Source organism: Mastomys coucha, unplaced genomic scaffold (genome assembly GCF_008632895.1).
Source record: "Mastomys coucha isolate ucsf_1 unplaced genomic scaffold, UCSF_Mcou_1 pScaffold1, whole genome shotgun sequence".
Classification (NCBI taxonomy): Eukaryota; Metazoa; Chordata; class Mammalia; order Rodentia; family Muridae; genus Mastomys; species Mastomys coucha.
The window spans coordinates 68,466,173-68,483,683 of record NW_022196891.1 but is presented as its reverse complement, the minus strand read 5'-3'; the positions used below and the strand labels follow the sequence as shown (position 1 = coordinate 68,483,683).

The following is a 17,511-nucleotide window of genomic DNA, read 5'->3' as shown; positions in this document are numbered from 1 at the left end:
TTTGGTGGGACAGAGCCCCAGGGGAGGTAGGAACTGGGGGAAAGGGTCTAGACAGCAGTCACAGCAGTCACAGATGAGATTCTCTCCTGGGAGAATTCACCACATCCCTCCTCTCCAGCCTGGTCTAGCCTATGCTTCCTCGCTTCCTTGAGTGCCATTTATGCTACCCTCTACCCGGAGGCTAATCTGTTAGAGCCAAACTGTCTGAGTTTAAAAGGAAGTGGGGAACAGGTAAGAAAGCATTCAGAGAGGAGAAAGGATGGGACCGAGCCTCTGGGAAGGAGAGGTGGCCCAGACAGGAAGGCAAGGAGAGAGCAGTGGCAACTCTGTTAGAATGGAAAAAAGAAAGACGCGACAAAGGAGGAGCATACTCCTTTCCTTTTGCTAGGAGGAAGATCCAGAGTAGATCTGTTCTCATTCATTCTCCTTCTCTCCCTTCCTCCCTCTTTGACCTCCCCCCACACCCAGTTACCCCAGCCTATCCAAAGCCTAGAACAACCATTCCACCCTAGGCCTCCTCCTCCTCCTCCCCAACTTCCTAAATGCCCATTTCCCTGGCTCAGCTCCCAGTAGATTCCCCCAGGCTCTTGGCCCTGTTTCTATCCACGCCCAACTACCCCAGCATACCCCCACTACCTCAAGTCAGTCAGACCCTCACCTAGACAAGACCTGCTCTCTCTCTCTCTCTCTCTCTCTCTCTCTCTCTCTCTCTCTCTGTCTCTCTCAATCTCCCTCTCTCTCAAAAACCCAGAATTAATCTCTGCTACTCCTTAGACCCCTCTCCTTTCAAATCCAATAGTTCCTGGAAAATCTAGTAATCTTTGACTCCTCATTCCCCATGGGGAAAGGAGAGAGAGAGAGAAAGAGAGAGAGAGAGAGAAAGAGAGAGAGGTCCTGGGATGGGGATAGTGACCAGTGTGTGCATGTGTGAAGGTGTTAGAGGAGGGAACCAATGACTTCTCTGCTTCCGAGTTGAAGGGGACCAAGAAACCAAAGTGCACACTCTCAAGGCAAAGGAAGCAAAGCCTTCAGGAGTGGGGCAATTTCTGCTCACTCCACCCGGTGGCCACTTGTTTCCCCAGGAAATCCCCAGGAAGGCGAGTACACTCAGCAGTCCCTTCCCTTTCCCAGAGAAGCAGCACCTCTCCTGCCCCGTCCCCTTATTCATTCTCTGCCTGGTCACCTCCTGTCCCCCCACATCATAGTCATCAGAAATGCTTCCTCTCCCCCCTCCCTTCCTGCTTCGGTCACTAATACCTGTCCTGGTGCCCATCACTTCCTGAATTACCCACCCTGTGATGGCTTCCACTCTCACCTCTTGACCCATCACATGCCCTGACCCTCCCTGGTCCTGAGCAGAGGGGCCGAGGCAGGAGGAGTCAATCACACAAGGGATGAGGGACTAGAAGGGACAGGGGCAAGAGGAGCTGTCACCAGGAGACTCTTATTGCCCCTTTCCATCCCCCCCCCCCCCCCCCCCCACTTCTGAGCTGAGAACAAAGAGTGTGACTAAGCAGCAGAAGACAAAGGGCCACAGAGCAGCAGCTACAGCGCGTGAGGCGGGGGTGCTGGCAGAAGGAGAAGGCACAAAAGATACAGTGTCCCAGGAAGCCCCCCAAGAGCCCTCACCCCAGTTTCTGCTCAAACTACCCCCAGGGCTAAGCAAGCTGGAGTCTGACTTGAGTTCACATAGGATGGATGAACACAAAAATGAGTAATCCCCCTCCTACCATCACCACATTTTATGTTTAAACTATGTTGCAGGAGGAAAGGCCCAGAAAAGGAGAGGGGGCTATAGAGGGTAAGGGGACCAAGCCTCTGCCCTGACTTTCGGGGGGATCACCTTGTCTACACCAGCTCTTGGTCAGTTCCCACAGCCGATGGATCTCTGGCCCCACCCTTTGGTATGGTTCCCATTAGGTCAATTTTCAGCCTAGAAATCTGGCTTTTTCCTTTTCCTCTGTAGCTAAGAATGCTCAGTGCCACTCCCCTGGTCTGTCTGCTCCACCCAGCTGCACCGCTGGTGGGCTATGTCCCAGGGACCCTGCCTGGGGGAGATGTGGAGGAGGTCTCTTTCCAATGAGAAAATTATAGAACCTCAAGGAGTGGGTGGCCCAGCTGGAGCTGGGCTTGGAGACAAAAAGAGACAAAAATCAGTCTCTAGAGCAGGAAAACTCTTTGTCCATACAAAATTAGGCTCAGAGTCCTGGAATTATTCCATTTCTATGTTGTTAGATACGTCTGAGGAAGACTGTGGCAGTCAAAACTCTCCTGAATGGAGGTGGGGTAACAGAACAGGTATTGCTAAGGGTGCTTCCTGAGTCTGTGATTTAGGAATTACAGGGATTTAAGAGTCACTGTCAGAGATCCCAGTTTGTAAAATGGTGTCTCCATATCCTTGGACCAATTGCATCCTTGCTCCACCAAAGCTTCTGGCCTTGGCTGTGTATTCCCTTTTGTTTTGGCGAGCTCTCAGACTCGACTTGCCCAACTATACTTTACACAAGTCCCTTTCCACAAGCCCGATTCCGGACATCTGGAAATTTACACTTTTGGATTTCGTAGTAAAGAGATAGTCATCAAAACTTGGGGCTTCAGTCGGAAAGCAGGAAAATGACCAAGATGGAAAGGAATAGTCAAGGGACGTCCATACAGAGATTGATTAGGGGACCTAGTGGGAGGGCAGTTGCTAAGGTCAATTCCAGTGCAGAGAATGGATTTAGTGGGAAGTGCTGGATTCAGCGCGAAGTTGCTTCAGGAGAGAGCAGTCAATTTCTCTTACGCCTAGAGAAGCCGTGGGAGGGATGCCCTTACTAAAGATGACAGTAGTCCTTGTTATTTAAGCGCAAGTGAAGCTGAGAAGCGGAATCCGGATGTTGTTCCGTTCGCAAGTAACCTCCTTGCCAGCTTCCAAGATGGTGACTCCATTGTGCCAATAGAAGGGAAGCCCACAAGGAGGCGCGCGGGAGCTACTTCCGCCCGGTTCTCCTTCCTGCGGTCTGCAGCCCGGTAAAGATGGCGGCCCTGAGGGCTGTGTGCTGCCTCCGCGGTGTCGGAGCCCAGGTGCTGCGGCCCGGGTCTGGGATCCGCTTATCGAGTCAGCCCAGCAGGTGAGGAGGCGGCGGTTCCTACATGCGTCCTCTTCAAAACTGGAATTTCTCCAGTCTGAGGACATTTCAAGGGCTCTGTGACCCCTGAGGAAAGCATGACCCAGGCCTGTAACCCTCCTTACGCAGACCAGATTTCTTAGGTTCCTAGAGGCAGTCAGCCTCCTGAGGCAGAGAATGGGAATGAAATAAGTGAGATGAATTTTTTTTTTTTTTTGTTAGAAGCGAACTATGTGGGGTGAAATATCCTACCCTTCAAATGAATGATTAGAGAGCACCTCCCATATTTGAAGGAGACCCCCTCTTCTCTGAGCCCTCGTTCTCAAGTTCCCCCTTCCCTCTTTCGCTCGCATTTGCGAGGTTGCTCCTTCCCTCTCTTCTCCCTCCTTCCCTAGCCCCCATCTCTTAATAAGCTTAGGTTTACCATGAATAAATGATGTTCTCAACATTCATATTCAGGGAGGAGCTTCGAGCCCAGCCTTGTATATCCAAACATATGTGTCAGTGACTTGGCATTGAAGAATACAGCTCTGCAATTCAGGCCAACCTTCCTTGGGCTCACATAAGAGTGACTAGGATATTTAGGAATATATATATATACACACACACAAATATATGTGTGCCCGAATTAACAACTAGTGAAAAAAGCCATGAATTTGAAAGAGAGTGGGGAGGGGTATATGGGAGGGCTGGAAGCGGGGAAGGGAAGGGAGAGATACTGTGATTACACTACAATCTCAAAAACATCTTTTGAGACGTGACTAGGGACAGAGGAACCTTGCATACTGTTTGTGCCCCTTGTATAGGATCTATTTTTCTTCCTCAGAGGTGCTCGGCAATGGCAGCCAGATATAGAATGGGCAGAGCAGTTTTCAGGACCTGTCATGTATCCCTCCAAGGAGACAGCGCACTGGAAACCTCCTCCTTGGAATGGTGAGTGCTAACAGCCGCAGTCTCAAGTTCTCACAACTCTTTGCGCTGATTTTTTTGTTTGTTTGTTTTTCAGTTCAGCCTTTCTCTGTGTAGCCTTGGCTGTCCTGGGACTCACTATGTAGACCAGACTGGTCTCACACTCAGAGATCCTACCTACCTCTGCCTCATGAGTGCTGAGATTTAAGGCCTGCACCTCCAACCGCCTGGCTATTGAGCTACCTGTCAAGGGCAAAATGGGATAATATCTCAGAGATTGATCAGAGAAAGGAAGGGATGATGGTCATCCCCAATTAGTACCGAAAGGTCCTTGCTGTTATTGAATTAATTAGTGTCAACTTTTTCCAGATTTCCATACCCTTCCGTCTCTCTGTGGACAATATGATTTTCCTAATAGCTTTTGAATGAAACCTACTTAAATATAAGCATCTTTACCCCCATCAAGACTAGATATTTGGGGGCTGGAGAAATGCCTTTGAGTTAAGAGCACTCTCTGCTCATGCAGAGGACCCAGGTTCAATTCCCAGCATCCATATCAGGTAGCTTACAACCACCTATAACTCCAGTTCCAGGAGATCCAGTGCCCTTTTCCAGTGGCTGCATATAGGTGGTAAACATACATCTAGGCAAAGCACTTATACACAAAATAAAAAAAAAATTAAGTCTTTAAAATAGACGATCCAGAGAGGTGCCTTAATTTTAAAACAAAACTACAATAATGATGCAAAACCAACCAATTAGTATAGCAGGTCTTTGCTGTTTTGTGGGTTGTCTTTTTCCTACTCTCTACCCCCCCACCTCACCCCCTATCACTAGATAGGAGAGAGAGACCCCTAAATCTAATTTCTTTCCTTTTGTTTCTTCTTTGAGCATAGCTAAAAAAAAAAAAAAAACTGCAAAGAACCCCCACCCCCACTCCCGAGTCCCCATCGACTACCACCCCGCCTCTTGGGGTGTTTATATATCCCTGAGAAGTTTGCAGAATTCCAAGTATCCCACAGAAGCTATTTGCAGCTGGGAAAACCGCGCCTCTGCTAGAGGCAGATCATAGTCAGCTGCTGCAGAGAGTCTGAAGCAGCCCCACATTCCCACACCTGGGATTAAAATGAAAGCACATTCTTATAATATTTCTGTGCTGTTGTTTTTCTTTTTTAAAGAATCCCAGATTCCAAAATTGTTACTACAACTTAGCTCTTTTGTTTCTCATGAAACAGGGTCTCGTGACAGAGGTCCATCTCAATGGTTAAAAGCACGTGGTCTCTGAGAAAACTGGAGTTCAGTTTCCAGCACCCACATGGCAGCCCACAACCATCTATATAAGTCCAGGTCCAGGAGATCTGGTGCTCTCTTCTGCCCTCCAAGGGCACCAGACGTGTGTCACGCGCGCGCACACACACACACACACACACACACACACACACACACACACACGGTGGGGGAGGTGTGGGGGGAAACAGGGTCTTGCCTCATTCAGGATCAAGAACTTCCCGAGCCTCCCATATGCTGGCATTACTTTCCCTCTTGATCCTTTGGTTTTGATCAGTGGTACCCAGATGGTCTTTAATATGGAAACCATTTGGTCATCTTGGTTTTTTTCCCCTGTCTCTTGTCCTCCATATCTGTCCAATAAGTCACCAACTATGTAGATTTTTCCATCATTTCTCTCTTTTTAATTAAAAACAATTCTCTTTAGATGGATCTGTCTGTGTCAGAGTGTTTTGCCTGCATGTGTGATATGTACCACATGTGTGCCTGGTGCCCATGGAGTTCAGAAGAGGGCATCAGATCCTCCGGAACTACAAAGTCATGAACAGTTATGAGGCCATCACAGGATCGTCTCGGCCCGCCAGCCGCCCAGTAACGACACAGAGACAATTATTACTTAGTATAGCTCAGGCCTTAGCTCATATAATCTAATTAACCCATTTATTCTAACCTAAGTTCTGCTACGTGAGCCGTTAGTTTCCTCTCACTACGGCCTGGCACCTGTTCCTTCCTCTGGCAGGCAGGTCTATTTCTGGCTCTTTCCCAGAGTTCCCATCTGCTGGGAACTTCCCCCTACTCTCCTGCTTTGCTACAGGCTGTTCAGCTCTTTATCAAACCAGTCAGAAGGTGATGGAGAAACACTGCAATAGGTAATGCTTCATAAAAATGACAATACCAAAGTTGGCTTATGCTCACATCTCTTCTGGGTGCAGAAATACAACGATCACCCAGAGCACAAGAAATTATCCCACTGGGCAGTGGTGGCACATGCCTTTAATCCCAGCACTTGGGAGGCACAGGCAGGTGGATTTCTGAGTTCGAGGCCAGCCTGGTCTACAGAGTGAGTTCCAGGACAGCCAGGGCTACACAGAGAAACCCTGTCTTGAAAAACCAAAAAAAAAAAAAAGAAAGAAAGAAAGAAATTATCCCAACATGAGTCATCATGTGGGTGCTGGGAACTGAATGTGAATCTCCTGCATGAGCAATAAGTGCTCTTACCAACTGAGACACCTTTCTAGCCCTCCCTTTTAATTTTTTTTTTTTTTAGGTTACTTTAATTTTTATGTATATGTATGAGACTTTGCTTGTTCGTATGTGTACCAGGCAGCTTTTAAAAAGAGACTTATCTGCACACCAGGTTGTAAGCTACCATGTGGGTGCTGGGAATTGAACTCAGGACCTCTGGAAGGGCAGTCAGTGCCCTTAACCACTGAGCCATTTCTGCAGCTCAAACCAGGCTCTTTTATAAGGTCTGTTGTGTGTGTACAGTTGCCTACAGAAAACAGAAGAGGGCATCACATCCCTTAGAACTGGGTTTGTAGGTGGTTGTGAAGCACTTGTGTAGGAGTGCTGGGAACTAACCCTGGCTCCCCTACATGAACAGCAAGTGCACTCAGCTGCCCAGCCGTTTCCCCAGCCCTTCCTTTTCAAATCCCATTGTCCTCACTCTTTACGTCTGCTTTTTTCTATTGCCCTCCCCACCCCTTTTTGAGATACAGTCTCGCGCTTTCGTCCTGGATGTCCTGAAACTCACTGTATAGACCAGGTTAGCCTCGAACTCACAGAGATCAGCTTGCATTGGCCTCTCAAGTGCTGGGATCAAAGGTGTGTGCCTCTATACCCGGCAATCATCATCACTCTTGTTTAGATCTGTCTTGTGTTAGATCTTGTGCATTTCAAGAGGGTTTATATCACTTGCCTCCACCCCCTACCCCAACTGCTGTGATCAAAGGTGAGCATCATCATGCCTGACCCAAAACCCTGCCTGGTAACAGACAAATTTCATCTGTTTCTAGTTTTCACATGTAATTGTTTACAAGTTAAAGTATAAATTTGGGGCTGGTAGATGGCTCAGCGTTTAAGAGTACTGACTGCTCTTCTAGAGGTCTTGAGTTCAATTCCCAGCAACCACATGGTGGCTCACAGCCATCTTATGAGATCTTCTGGTGTGTCTGAAGACAGCTACAGTGTACTCACATACATAAAATAAATAATCTTTTTTTAAAAAGTATAATTTTTGTTTGTTTGTTTATTTATTTATTTATTTATTTTATTGAGATAGGCTCTCACCATGTAGCATTGGCTGGTTTGGAGCCTTGCTCACCATGTAGACCAAGCATCTGCTTGCCTCCACCTCCAGAGTACTAAGATGATCAACCATGCCTGGCTCAGAAGTGTAGGTCTCTTGAGGGTAAAAAACTGCATGATCTCATGTGCCTTTAATCCCAGCACCTGGGAGTCAGAGGCAGGTGGATCTCTGAGTCTGAGGCCAGGTTGGTATACACAGTGAGTTCTAGAACAGCCAGAACTCTGTAGAGAGACCTTGTAGCCAAAAATAGAACAAACAGAAACAACCCTGCCTTTTGGGCTGGGGATGTAGCCCAGTGGATAGAGTGCCTGTTTAGCAGTCACAAGGTCCTGGGTTTGACACCCAGCATGGCATAAACTGGACTTCTCAGCACTCAAAAAGTAGGGGCAAGAAGATCAGACAGAGGGTTACTGCCTTCAGCTGCATAGCGGTATCGAGTCTGTGGTGGCCTGAGCTGCATGAGACCCAGCCTCAAAAACAGTGAACAGAGCCGGGCAGTGGTGGCGCACACCTTTAATCCCAGCACTTGGGAGGCACAGGCAGGTGGATTTCTGAGTTCGAGGCCAGCTTGTGAGTTCCAGGACAGCCAAGGCTACACAGAGAAACCTTGTCTCAAAAAAACACAAAAACAAACAAACAAACAAAAAAACCCAAAAAACAGTGAACAGTCCTGTCATTTAGTAGTAATGTTCCCTGACCCCAACCCCCGACCCCAGAAACATGTAGTCCTGGCTGTTTTGGAACTCACAGATCTACCTGCCTCTGCCCTTTGTGCTGACATTAAAGGCATGCAACTACCATGCTGAGCTTAAGTATGTCTTTCTCAATGATTGTCCGTTTATCAGATACATTTAGATATACTGTGATACTTACAGATACGGAGGCAAGGTTCAGTGGTTAAGATCTCTTGAATAAGATCTAGGTAATGCAGGCCTGTAAGCCCAGTTCTTCAGGAGGCTGAGGCACAGTGGTAACTAGTGTAGGCTACAGAATGAGTTCAAGGCCATCCTGGGTAACCTCATGAGGTCCTGTGTGAGAGGAGGAAGTGGGGTGTGGCTCAGTGGTGGAGCTCATGCCCAGGACATGCAGTGCTATAGGTCTGAGCCTCAGCACAACAACAAAGTGAAGGATGTTCTGTGGCAGTGCCTCTCAGCCTGCCTAACGCTGCAACTCCTTAATACAGCTCCTCATGTTGTGGTGACCCCAGCTATCAAATTATTTTTGTTACTACTTCATAACTATAATTTTGTTACTTTTAACATTGTAATGTAAATATCTTGTGTTTTCTGATGATCTGTGTGACTATGAAAGCATTGCTTGGTGGGGGGGATAGGGGTGTGGGCGGGTCTTGGCCCACAGGTTGAGAACCACTGCCCTGGGGCCTATAAAATAAACTTTGTGATCCCTTTCATTGGAAAACTCAGAACTTCCTTTCGTTTTCCCACTTGTTACCATTTTCCTAGTTATTGGAATGAGGGTGCTGACAAGGTACGGGATGGTGGTCCAGAGGATGTATAGGAGAGGTGTCCCTGGGGGATCCCCAAGGAAATTATCATTTGGCTCTGACTCACTTCCCACTTCTCAGATGTGGACATTTTGAAGGAAAAAGTGGTGACCAACATGACCCTGAACTTTGGGCCCCAGCACCCAGCAGCCCACGGAGTCCTGAGACTGGTGATGGAATTGAGTGGAGAGATGGTGCGGAAATGTGACCCTCACATCGGGCTCCTGCACCGAGGCACGGAGAAGCTCATCGAGTACAAGACCTATCTGCAGGTGTGGAGGTGAACAGGGGCCTACCGATGGCGGCTGGGTAGAGCTTGACACCTGCTGGTTTGGCTGCCCCAAAGCTTCAGGGCAGGAGGGTGGTGAGGGTTAGCGCTTCGAGGTTCGTGCTGGATGGGAGCGTGGAGAAGGTGTTGAAGGATGTGACCGGATGGGTTCTTTCAGCATCCTCACCTTACAGCTGGGGTCTCTCCCAGCTTCTCTCTGTCTGAGTTTTGGCTTTTTATCATTGCTCCAGTGCCTCAGTTTCCCTGCTCTCCTACGAGCGCGTCAAAGCTAGTGTCCCTGAGGGCAGAAGAGAGGGAACGAGACATCAGCTCTTTGGGATTAACAGCTGATTCTTATGTCTTCCCACTCTCCTGAATTTGTTTTCAAAATGCTTAGTGAGTCAGAGTGGCCGGAAGAGGTTTGTGACAAAGTTTGCCGTCGTAGAACTGTGTGACCTAAATAGTTGAAGGTCAGGTTTGAAGGAGTTGAATCTGGAATAGATTCCAAAGGTTTTTGTTTGCTGGCCGGGGTTTGTTTTTTTTTTTTCTTAGTGTTGTGAAGAAAGCCCTGGAATAAGGGCTTAGACTCAACTCTGTGACTTCCTCCAGGGAACCTAAGCAGTGGTGGCTTCAAGTCCCAGCTTTCATGGGTTAACTCTTGTAGCATCAGCTTGCGTCAGAAATGACCAGGACCAGAACAGGCTGTCCTCTTGAGGGTTTTAACTCCGCCTTCTTCCTGGAAGCTGGAACTGACCTAGTAGGCAGCTGGGACTTATCTTTCTTGACATTCTGGGCGAAAGTTACTGTAAAACTGATTCCTTTTCTTCTTCAAAATCTCAGGGTTTTTTGGTTTGGTTTGGTTTGGTTTTTCGAGACAGGTTTCTCTGTATAGCCCTGGCTGTCCTGGAACTCACTCTGTAGACCAGGCTGGCCTCGAACTCCGCCTGCCTCTGCCTCCCAAGTGCTGGAATTAAAGGCGTGCGCCACCATTGCCCAGCTCAAAATCTCAGTTTTAAGAGACTAGGAGGAAGAAGTATGAGGCACTGACAAAGCTTTCAGTGCTGAAAGGTTTCATTGGCTTGGAAGGGCCTGAGTATTCAATTTCTAGGAAATGTTATGACTTAGTTGCTGAAATTATTATTAGAAATGAGATTATACATGGCTCTCTCTCTCTCTGTCTATCTCTCTCTCTCTCCCTCTCTCCTTCTCTGTATGTGTGTAGTTTTGGCATTTTGTTTTGAGACAAGGTTTTACTATGTAGCTCTGGCTATCCTGGAATCCACTATATAGACCAGGCCGGCCTCAAACCCACAGAGACAGTTGATCTGTATCTTGAAGATAGTGTATAATTTTGAGCCATGTGTTTCAAGAGTGTGTTTAGTTATATTTTGATAACTTAAAATTTGGCCATGGCAAGAGTATTTTTACCGTGGAAAGTGTCAAACATGACAAATCAAAGTAATGATAAATCTCCAGTCATTTTAGATAGGCAGTTTTTAAACACTTTATACTGGTTTTAAATCAGCGTGGTAGTAGTTTTGGGGTGCTTTCGTCCTGCTTGGCTGGGGAGCCTGAGACTCCAAAGGTAAGCACCAACTTCCGGTGCCTGTCGAGAGGAAGGTTTCCAGCAGCAGACAGTGGACTCCTAGGTCTGTTAGAGGTGACTTGATTCCCTATTTCCCCAGGCCCTTCCATACTTTGACCGGTTGGACTATGTGTCCATGATGTGTAATGAACAGGCCTATTCGATAGCAGTGGAGAAGTTGCTAAACATCCAGCCTCCTCCCCGGGCACAGTGGATCCGAGGTATGTCCTGCTCCTTATTTCTGCTGTCCACTGTTGAGCACAGGCATCTTAAGTGCACTGAACTCAACTTTGATATTTGGATTGCAGCTTCCACCCAGACTGACCTGTGGGATGAGTCCTTGCCTCCCACATACTTCTTTCTTTAAAAAAGAAAAAAAGAAAAAAGAAAAAACCATGATAATATATATTTGTTTATTTACTGTGTATGTGCATGATTGTGAAACAGTATATATATATATCAAGGCATGTGTGGAGAGGTTAGAGGACAACTTCTGGGAAGTCAGACTTGTTAGCAAGCGCCTTTCTTCGCTGAGCTGTCTTCCCAGCCCCTTCTATCACTCCCTGTCTCACATCTTACAGTGCTCTTTGGAGAGATCACACGGATTTTAAACCATATCATGGCTGTCACCACACATGCCCTGGACATTGGTGCCATGACCCCTTTCTTCTGGATGTTTGAAGAAAGAGAGAAGATGTTCGAGTTCTATGAGCGGGTATCTGGAGCCCGAATGCATGCTGCTTATGTCCGACCAGGAGGTGTGCACCAGGTGAGCCAGCGGCACTATGCCTCCACACTTCCTGCCCAGGCCGCTCTCCTCTGTGACCACTGGAGGGCAGTGTGGGCTGACGGAACTCTATCCTTTTAAGAAGGGATGCTATAACAAGAATCACCACTTGGCTTCTAGGACCTACCCCTTGGGCTTATGGATGACATTTATGAATTTTCCAAGAACTTCTCTCTTCGGATTGATGAGGTGGAGGAGGTAAGATAGAAATTGACAGGGAAAAATACCTTTATGTCCCAAAAGGGCTCGTGGGATTTTAGTACCCAGGGGTACATAAGTTCCAAGGCTTTGGCGACTGCCAGAGAGAGTATTAGCACACTGGATTCTCCATCCATAGATGCTGACCAACAATAGAATCTGGCGAAATAGGACAGTCGACATTGGGGTGATAACAGCAGAAGACGCACTTAACTATGGATTCAGGTAGGAGAATGTAACTGCTTTCCATGGGTAGGAGAGGCTGTGGAGAGTTACAGCCCAGTGTCTTGTTTTCAGGTGTGTTTGGTACTGTACTCTCTGTGCCTAGAGTTTCTGTTCCATAGCCAAATGTGGGGAGGGGGGTGGGAAGCATGTGTGTCCTTTCTTGTGGAGGACGGTCCTATGCCCATTATACCCTGTAGTGGGGTGATGCTCCGCGGCTCAGGCATCCAGTGGGACTTGCGGAAGACCCAGCCCTATGATGTTTACGACCAGGTCGAATTTGATGTTCCTGTTGGTTCTCGAGGGGACTGCTACGATAGGTAAGATTCGAATCATTGCTCAGCTCTTCCTTCTTGTGCCTGACTTCTCTTTGCTGGTTTCTTTGCTCTGTTTCCTAGTATCTGTAGGAGCCATGGAATGTGTTAAACTTGGTAGGGTGTGTGTTTAGCATTCTCAGTCCCCAGTATGCTCCTCACCGCCACACGTACCAAATTAGAGTGCAGTTTCTTTTTTCCGCCATATGCCCCCATCCTATCTTAGAACTAGTTTGGACTGCATTTGTAGCTGAGAAAGCTGAAGCGTAAGTTAGGGAGTAGCCGTCAGTGATTGAGTCTGGAATCCTCCTGACCCAGCGCCCTTCCTGTTCACTGACCCCGAGTAAGATTTGCTACTGCCGTTCTCTTTGTTTATCTTTCCATCCAACTCCCTTACTCTGCAGTCCAAACTCTGAGTAAGGGCAAGGAGGGGCAAGTACAGGCTACCTTCTGGGGGGGGGGAGGGAAGAAGGGAGGGAGAGAGTGAGAAAGAAAGGGAGAGAGAGACAGACAGACAGACAGACAGAAACAGAGACAGAGAGAGAGAGAGAGAGAGAGAGAAAGACAGAGAGAGGGAGGGAGGGAGGGAGAGAGGAGAGAGAGAGAGAGAGATGATTTGGAGAAGGACTTAACAGTAGAATCAAGGCGATGCAGGGTCTATATGGGCAGCCCTGCCAAGCAGAGAGACTGCGCCAAGAGAAACTGAGGACCATTTACTGAACATGCTTCAGGTCTCCCAAAGGCTTCCATTCAGACTTCTGCTCACTCCTCTGTCTGCTTTCTCTTGTTCTGGGTCTGTCTCATCATTTCAGGTACCTGTGCCGTGTGGAGGAGATGCGCCAGTCCCTGCGAATCATTGAACAGTGTCTGAACAAGATGCCTCCGGGGGAGATTAAGGTTGATGATGCCAAAGTGTCCCCACCTAAACGAGCAGAGATGAAGGTTAGCCTCAGGAAGAGGGAAGAATGGTGGGGTCTTTGCAAGGGGACAGGAACCATGGAGCACAGGTCTTGGATTAAATCCTCCCTTTCTGTTTAACTTTTTAAGACTAAGCCTCCCACATTGTTCAATGTTTATTCTATCTTCACTCTCCCTGTGGGTTGTTAGTCTCTCTGAAAGTAGAGATTTCTGTCTCTAGGGGGAGTGCGGGGGTGGGGGGGGTGGGGGGGAGAGCTTGGATCTGGTTTCCTTCTGTTTTTTTGTTTTGTTTAGACAAGGTTTCTCTGAGTAGCTCTGGCTGTCCTGGAACTCACTCTGTAGCCAGGCTGGCTTCAGACTCAGAAATCCGCCTGCCTCTGCCTCCCGCGTGCTCGTATTAAAGGCGTGTGCCACCACCAGCGCCTGGCTGGATCTGGTTTCTTGATGCTCCGTTTTCCTTCCTCCAGACGTCCATGGAGTCACTAATTCATCACTTTAAACTGTATACAGAGGGCTACCAAGTTCCTCCAGGAGCCACATATACCGCCATTGAAGCCCCTAAGGTGAGGGGGCGGGGAAGGAAGCCTCTGTGGAGTGGGCGGCCGGAGGCAGACAGCGAACGGAGCACTCCTCACTAGTGACGGAGGTGTAAAGGGAAGCAGACAGGGTTTGAGAGCAGAGAGCTTTTCCTACTAATGGGACATCCAACTTTCTTCCTTGGACAGGGAGAGTTTGGGGTATACTTGGTGTCTGATGGCAGTAGCCGCCCTTATCGGTGTAAGATCAAGGCTCCCGGTTTTGCCCACCTGGTAAGACAATCCCAATTATTCTAACTGCATCACATTAATAACTTACTGACCTTGGTTGAGTATTGTTATTCTTTTTTCAGCCATTATTTAAAATTTTTTGGATTTTTTGAGACAGGGTTTCTCTGTGTAGCCCTGGCTGTCCTGGAACTCACTCTAGACCAGGCTGGCCTCAAACTAAGAAATCCACCTGCCTCTGCCTCCCAAGTGCTAGGATTAAAGGCGTGCACCACCACTGCCCAGCCTAGTATTTATTTTTAACTTACTTGTGTGTATATGTATATATGTATGCCACATGAGTGCAGGTGCCTACAGAGGCCAGAAGGGGACATCAGATCCCCTGGAGCTGGAGTTACAGGTCGCAACCAACTGCCTGTTGTTGGTTTAGGGAGCCAATTTTGGGTCCTCTGCAAGAGCAATACATGTTCTTAGCTGCTAAACCATTTCTCCAGCACCTTGGTTTTTTGAGATAGGACTTGGCTATACAGCCCTGTCGTGTCTAGAACTCCCTATGTAGCAAAGGCTGGGGTCAAACTTATTATCTCCTGCCTTAGCTTTCCAAGTATGAGGGTTACAGCTATATATCCCCACACCCAACTCCTGGGTGAAATTTTGTTCTGTTTCATTTGTTTGATTAAGACTAGAGTTTTGCTACATAACCCAAATTAGCCTGGACCTCACTATGTGTGGGGGCTATCCTTGGATTTACTGTCATCCTCCTGCCTTAGACTCTCAAGTCCTGCAATAACAGACATGAGCTCCTGTGCCTGGCTTATTGGAGGATTTTGTTGTGGTGGTGTTTGTTTTGTTTTGTTTTGTTTTGTTTTGTTTTGAGACAGAGACACAGTGGCTGGCCCAGAATTCTCTATGTAGATTAGGCTGGCTTCAAACTCCTAAACACCTTCCCTGTGCTGAGGTTAACACCGTATACTCCCACACCGGCCTTTGGGTGGGATTTTTAAGAGCTCTGCTCTGCAGACTAGTTAACACGGTTGCCATCCCTTCTCTACAGGCTGGTTTGGACAAGATGTCTAAGGGACACATGTTGGCGGATGTCGTAGCCATCATAGGTATGAGACCTTTATTATATAGTAAGATGTCTAAGACAAGGGATTTGGGATTCTGTTTGTGTCCTGGCCTCGGGGCCTCAGTTTCTTGGACATCATAATGTACTCTGGACCTCTGGTGGTAACGTTTCCTTCTCTAACCTTTTAGGTACCCAGGATATTGTGTTTGGAGAAATAGACCGATGAGCGAAAGCACAGCCTTTGAGCTGCTTTGTCTGTCAGCTGCATCTTCGAGGCCTGTGTCTGGTGGGAAACAAGGCTGTGTGCCTCTGCGTGTATAAACAAGTGTGCACGTACTCACATTTAGCTGTGCAGGCTTTCTGTGCATATACTAGAAAAGGAGACGTTATATTAAATTAGCCACCTTTTGGCCCCTAAGCTCAGCTTCTGATGTGTCTTTCTTGGTGTCTTGCTGCCTTTCACTTTGTATTTCTCTGACTTAGATCTTAGTTTTCCCAGCTGATCTCCACCCCCCTCTCGAGTCTTGCTCTTTCCACTTCTCCATTCCCCATTTCCTCTTTCCCCTCAGTTCCTCCTGTTCCGACCCCCTGAGTATCTATAAAACTGCTAACTCAAATGAAGACTGGGTATATAAAGTTCCAGTTAGGAAGGTAAGGGTTATGGTGGGGTTTAAGGGAGTCTCGAGGGGCAGCTTTCTGTATACAGACATACCTGCATCTGAGTGGCAGATGGTGGTGGGGTGTTAAATATGGCAGATAGAGACACCCTTTCCCAAGCATGGAAGCCTGCTCATTCTGTGGATTAGGTTGGTCCCTGAAAGGGCTGAGGCTTAGAGGCCAGATCTTCCAGCTCCCCAAGTTGGCCCTTCCGGGAGCTGCCTGGTCTGTAGTACAGGAAGGGGAAGGGGCCAAAGCGTGGGGGAAGGCGTGGCAGGAAGGAGGGAACTGTGGTCAGGGAACTGTTCGTGGGCACAGCTGCGCAGTTCTGTCATAGCCTGCGATCACCAGCTCCCAGCGCCGCAGCCCCCAGCGTGCCCAGGATGATCCCAGCCGTGATCTTGTTCTTGCTCCTTTTGGTGGAACAAGCAGGTAAGTGGAAGGCTTCAGTGAGTGTTAGATGGCCTGGAGTGGGAATCTAAGGCAGGAATTGAGGATGGAAGGAGAAGGCTGGCCCTGGGCGAGTGGGCACAGGGCTGAGGCAGATTCCGAACTTAGCCCTGTTGGGTCCCTACCCAGGCACTACCATTATTTCTTTCCTTATTGTCCCTTTCTTACCTTCCATACTGACTTCAGACCCTATATGAAGGGCGAGCTTGTCAGGGGTGCGGACTGCACAGCACAGAGAACAGTTTTAGGAAAGTTTCATTTCTTGATCAGCAATACCATGGGTTGCTCTGTTGGGAGCTGATATGTAGTTAGTTATATACAAAACCCTGTTCTATATAACAGGCTAGGGCCTGTCTGCACCTGGGAGTAAGGCAGGGGAGTCATAATAGAAATGAATACCGTTTCTGGGGATGGTGAGAGCCATGCCATTCTTTGAACTGATAACGTAGGCAATAGAGCACTGGGTCTTAATGTCTTAATCAACAGCCTCAAGGAAAAGCAAGAGCAGCGAAATGAGCAGCTCTGAGGTTCTAGTCTGCCTATGAACTCCTCTCAGCCTCGCTCACTGGGCGGTCTGCCTATGAACTCCTCTCAGCCTCGCTCACTGTGCGGTCTGCCTAGCCTGGGAGGATATCAGGGTGAGGGGCGACTCCTGCAGCCTTGAAACTCCATGTTTAGCTGAGGGTAACCTTGGTCTCCTGATCCTCCTGCCTCCTTCCAAATGCTGGGTTTCTAGGTCTGTACCACCATTCCCAGCAAGGAGTTTGGGAAAGCACTGCTGATTGACAGCTGGCTTTTTTCAGAGGTGGGAGTTAAACTTTAGGGAAACAGAAAATGACTGGAAAGGAGGGTCGCAGAGAAAAGCCCAGACTTTGGGAGCAGGAAACCTAGATTTGAGTTCCAAGTCTGTTGCTTAACTCTGGCCCTGAGTGTTTTCTCAGCTTTTCTGAGCGCCTGGGTTTCATCATCCATAAAATGGTGAAGTCGATGTATCTTTCACAGGGTAGTTTGGGAGATTTATGCAATATTGTGTACGAGTGTTGTAGAGCAAAAAGAATTTTACTAATCTTAGTTGACTTGTGTGAAAGTGGGCAGGGATACACCATTTTGTCAATCCGATAAGAGGACAGGCAGTGTGAAGTGCCCGGTCTTAGAGACTCATGC

The 17,511-nt window shown here is 48.0% G+C and overlaps 2 protein-coding genes across 2 annotated transcripts in view; both read left to right on the top strand.

The window, feature by feature from the left end:
• Nucleotides 1–2,849: 2,849 nt before the first annotated feature.
• Nucleotides 2,850–15,658, top strand: Ndufs2 (NADH:ubiquinone oxidoreductase core subunit S2). The gene is made up of 13 exons (XM_031389250.1): nucleotides 2,850–3,110; nucleotides 3,934–4,040; nucleotides 9,197–9,387; nucleotides 11,069–11,189; nucleotides 11,550–11,737; nucleotides 11,876–11,953; nucleotides 12,093–12,178; nucleotides 12,376–12,495; nucleotides 13,302–13,431; nucleotides 13,875–13,970; nucleotides 14,133–14,216; nucleotides 15,226–15,283; nucleotides 15,429–15,658. Exons 1-13 carry the CDS (start codon nucleotides 3,016–3,018, stop codon nucleotides 15,464–15,466), a joined length of 1,392 nt encoding a protein of 463 aa, XP_031245110.1. The 5' UTR covers nucleotides 2,850–3,015; the 3' UTR covers nucleotides 15,467–15,658.
• Nucleotides 15,659–15,915: 257 nt separating this feature from the next.
• Fcer1g (Fc fragment of IgE receptor Ig) overlaps nucleotides 15,916–17,511 on the top strand; it is a 4,673-nt gene continuing 3,077 nt past the window's right edge. Inside the window, exon 1 of the mRNA XM_031389259.1 lies at nucleotides 15,916–16,329. Coding sequence (XP_031245119.1) covers nucleotides 16,281–16,329 — 49 coding nt within the window. The 5' untranslated portion in view covers nucleotides 15,916–16,280. The remainder of the gene's footprint in view (nucleotides 16,330–17,511) is intronic.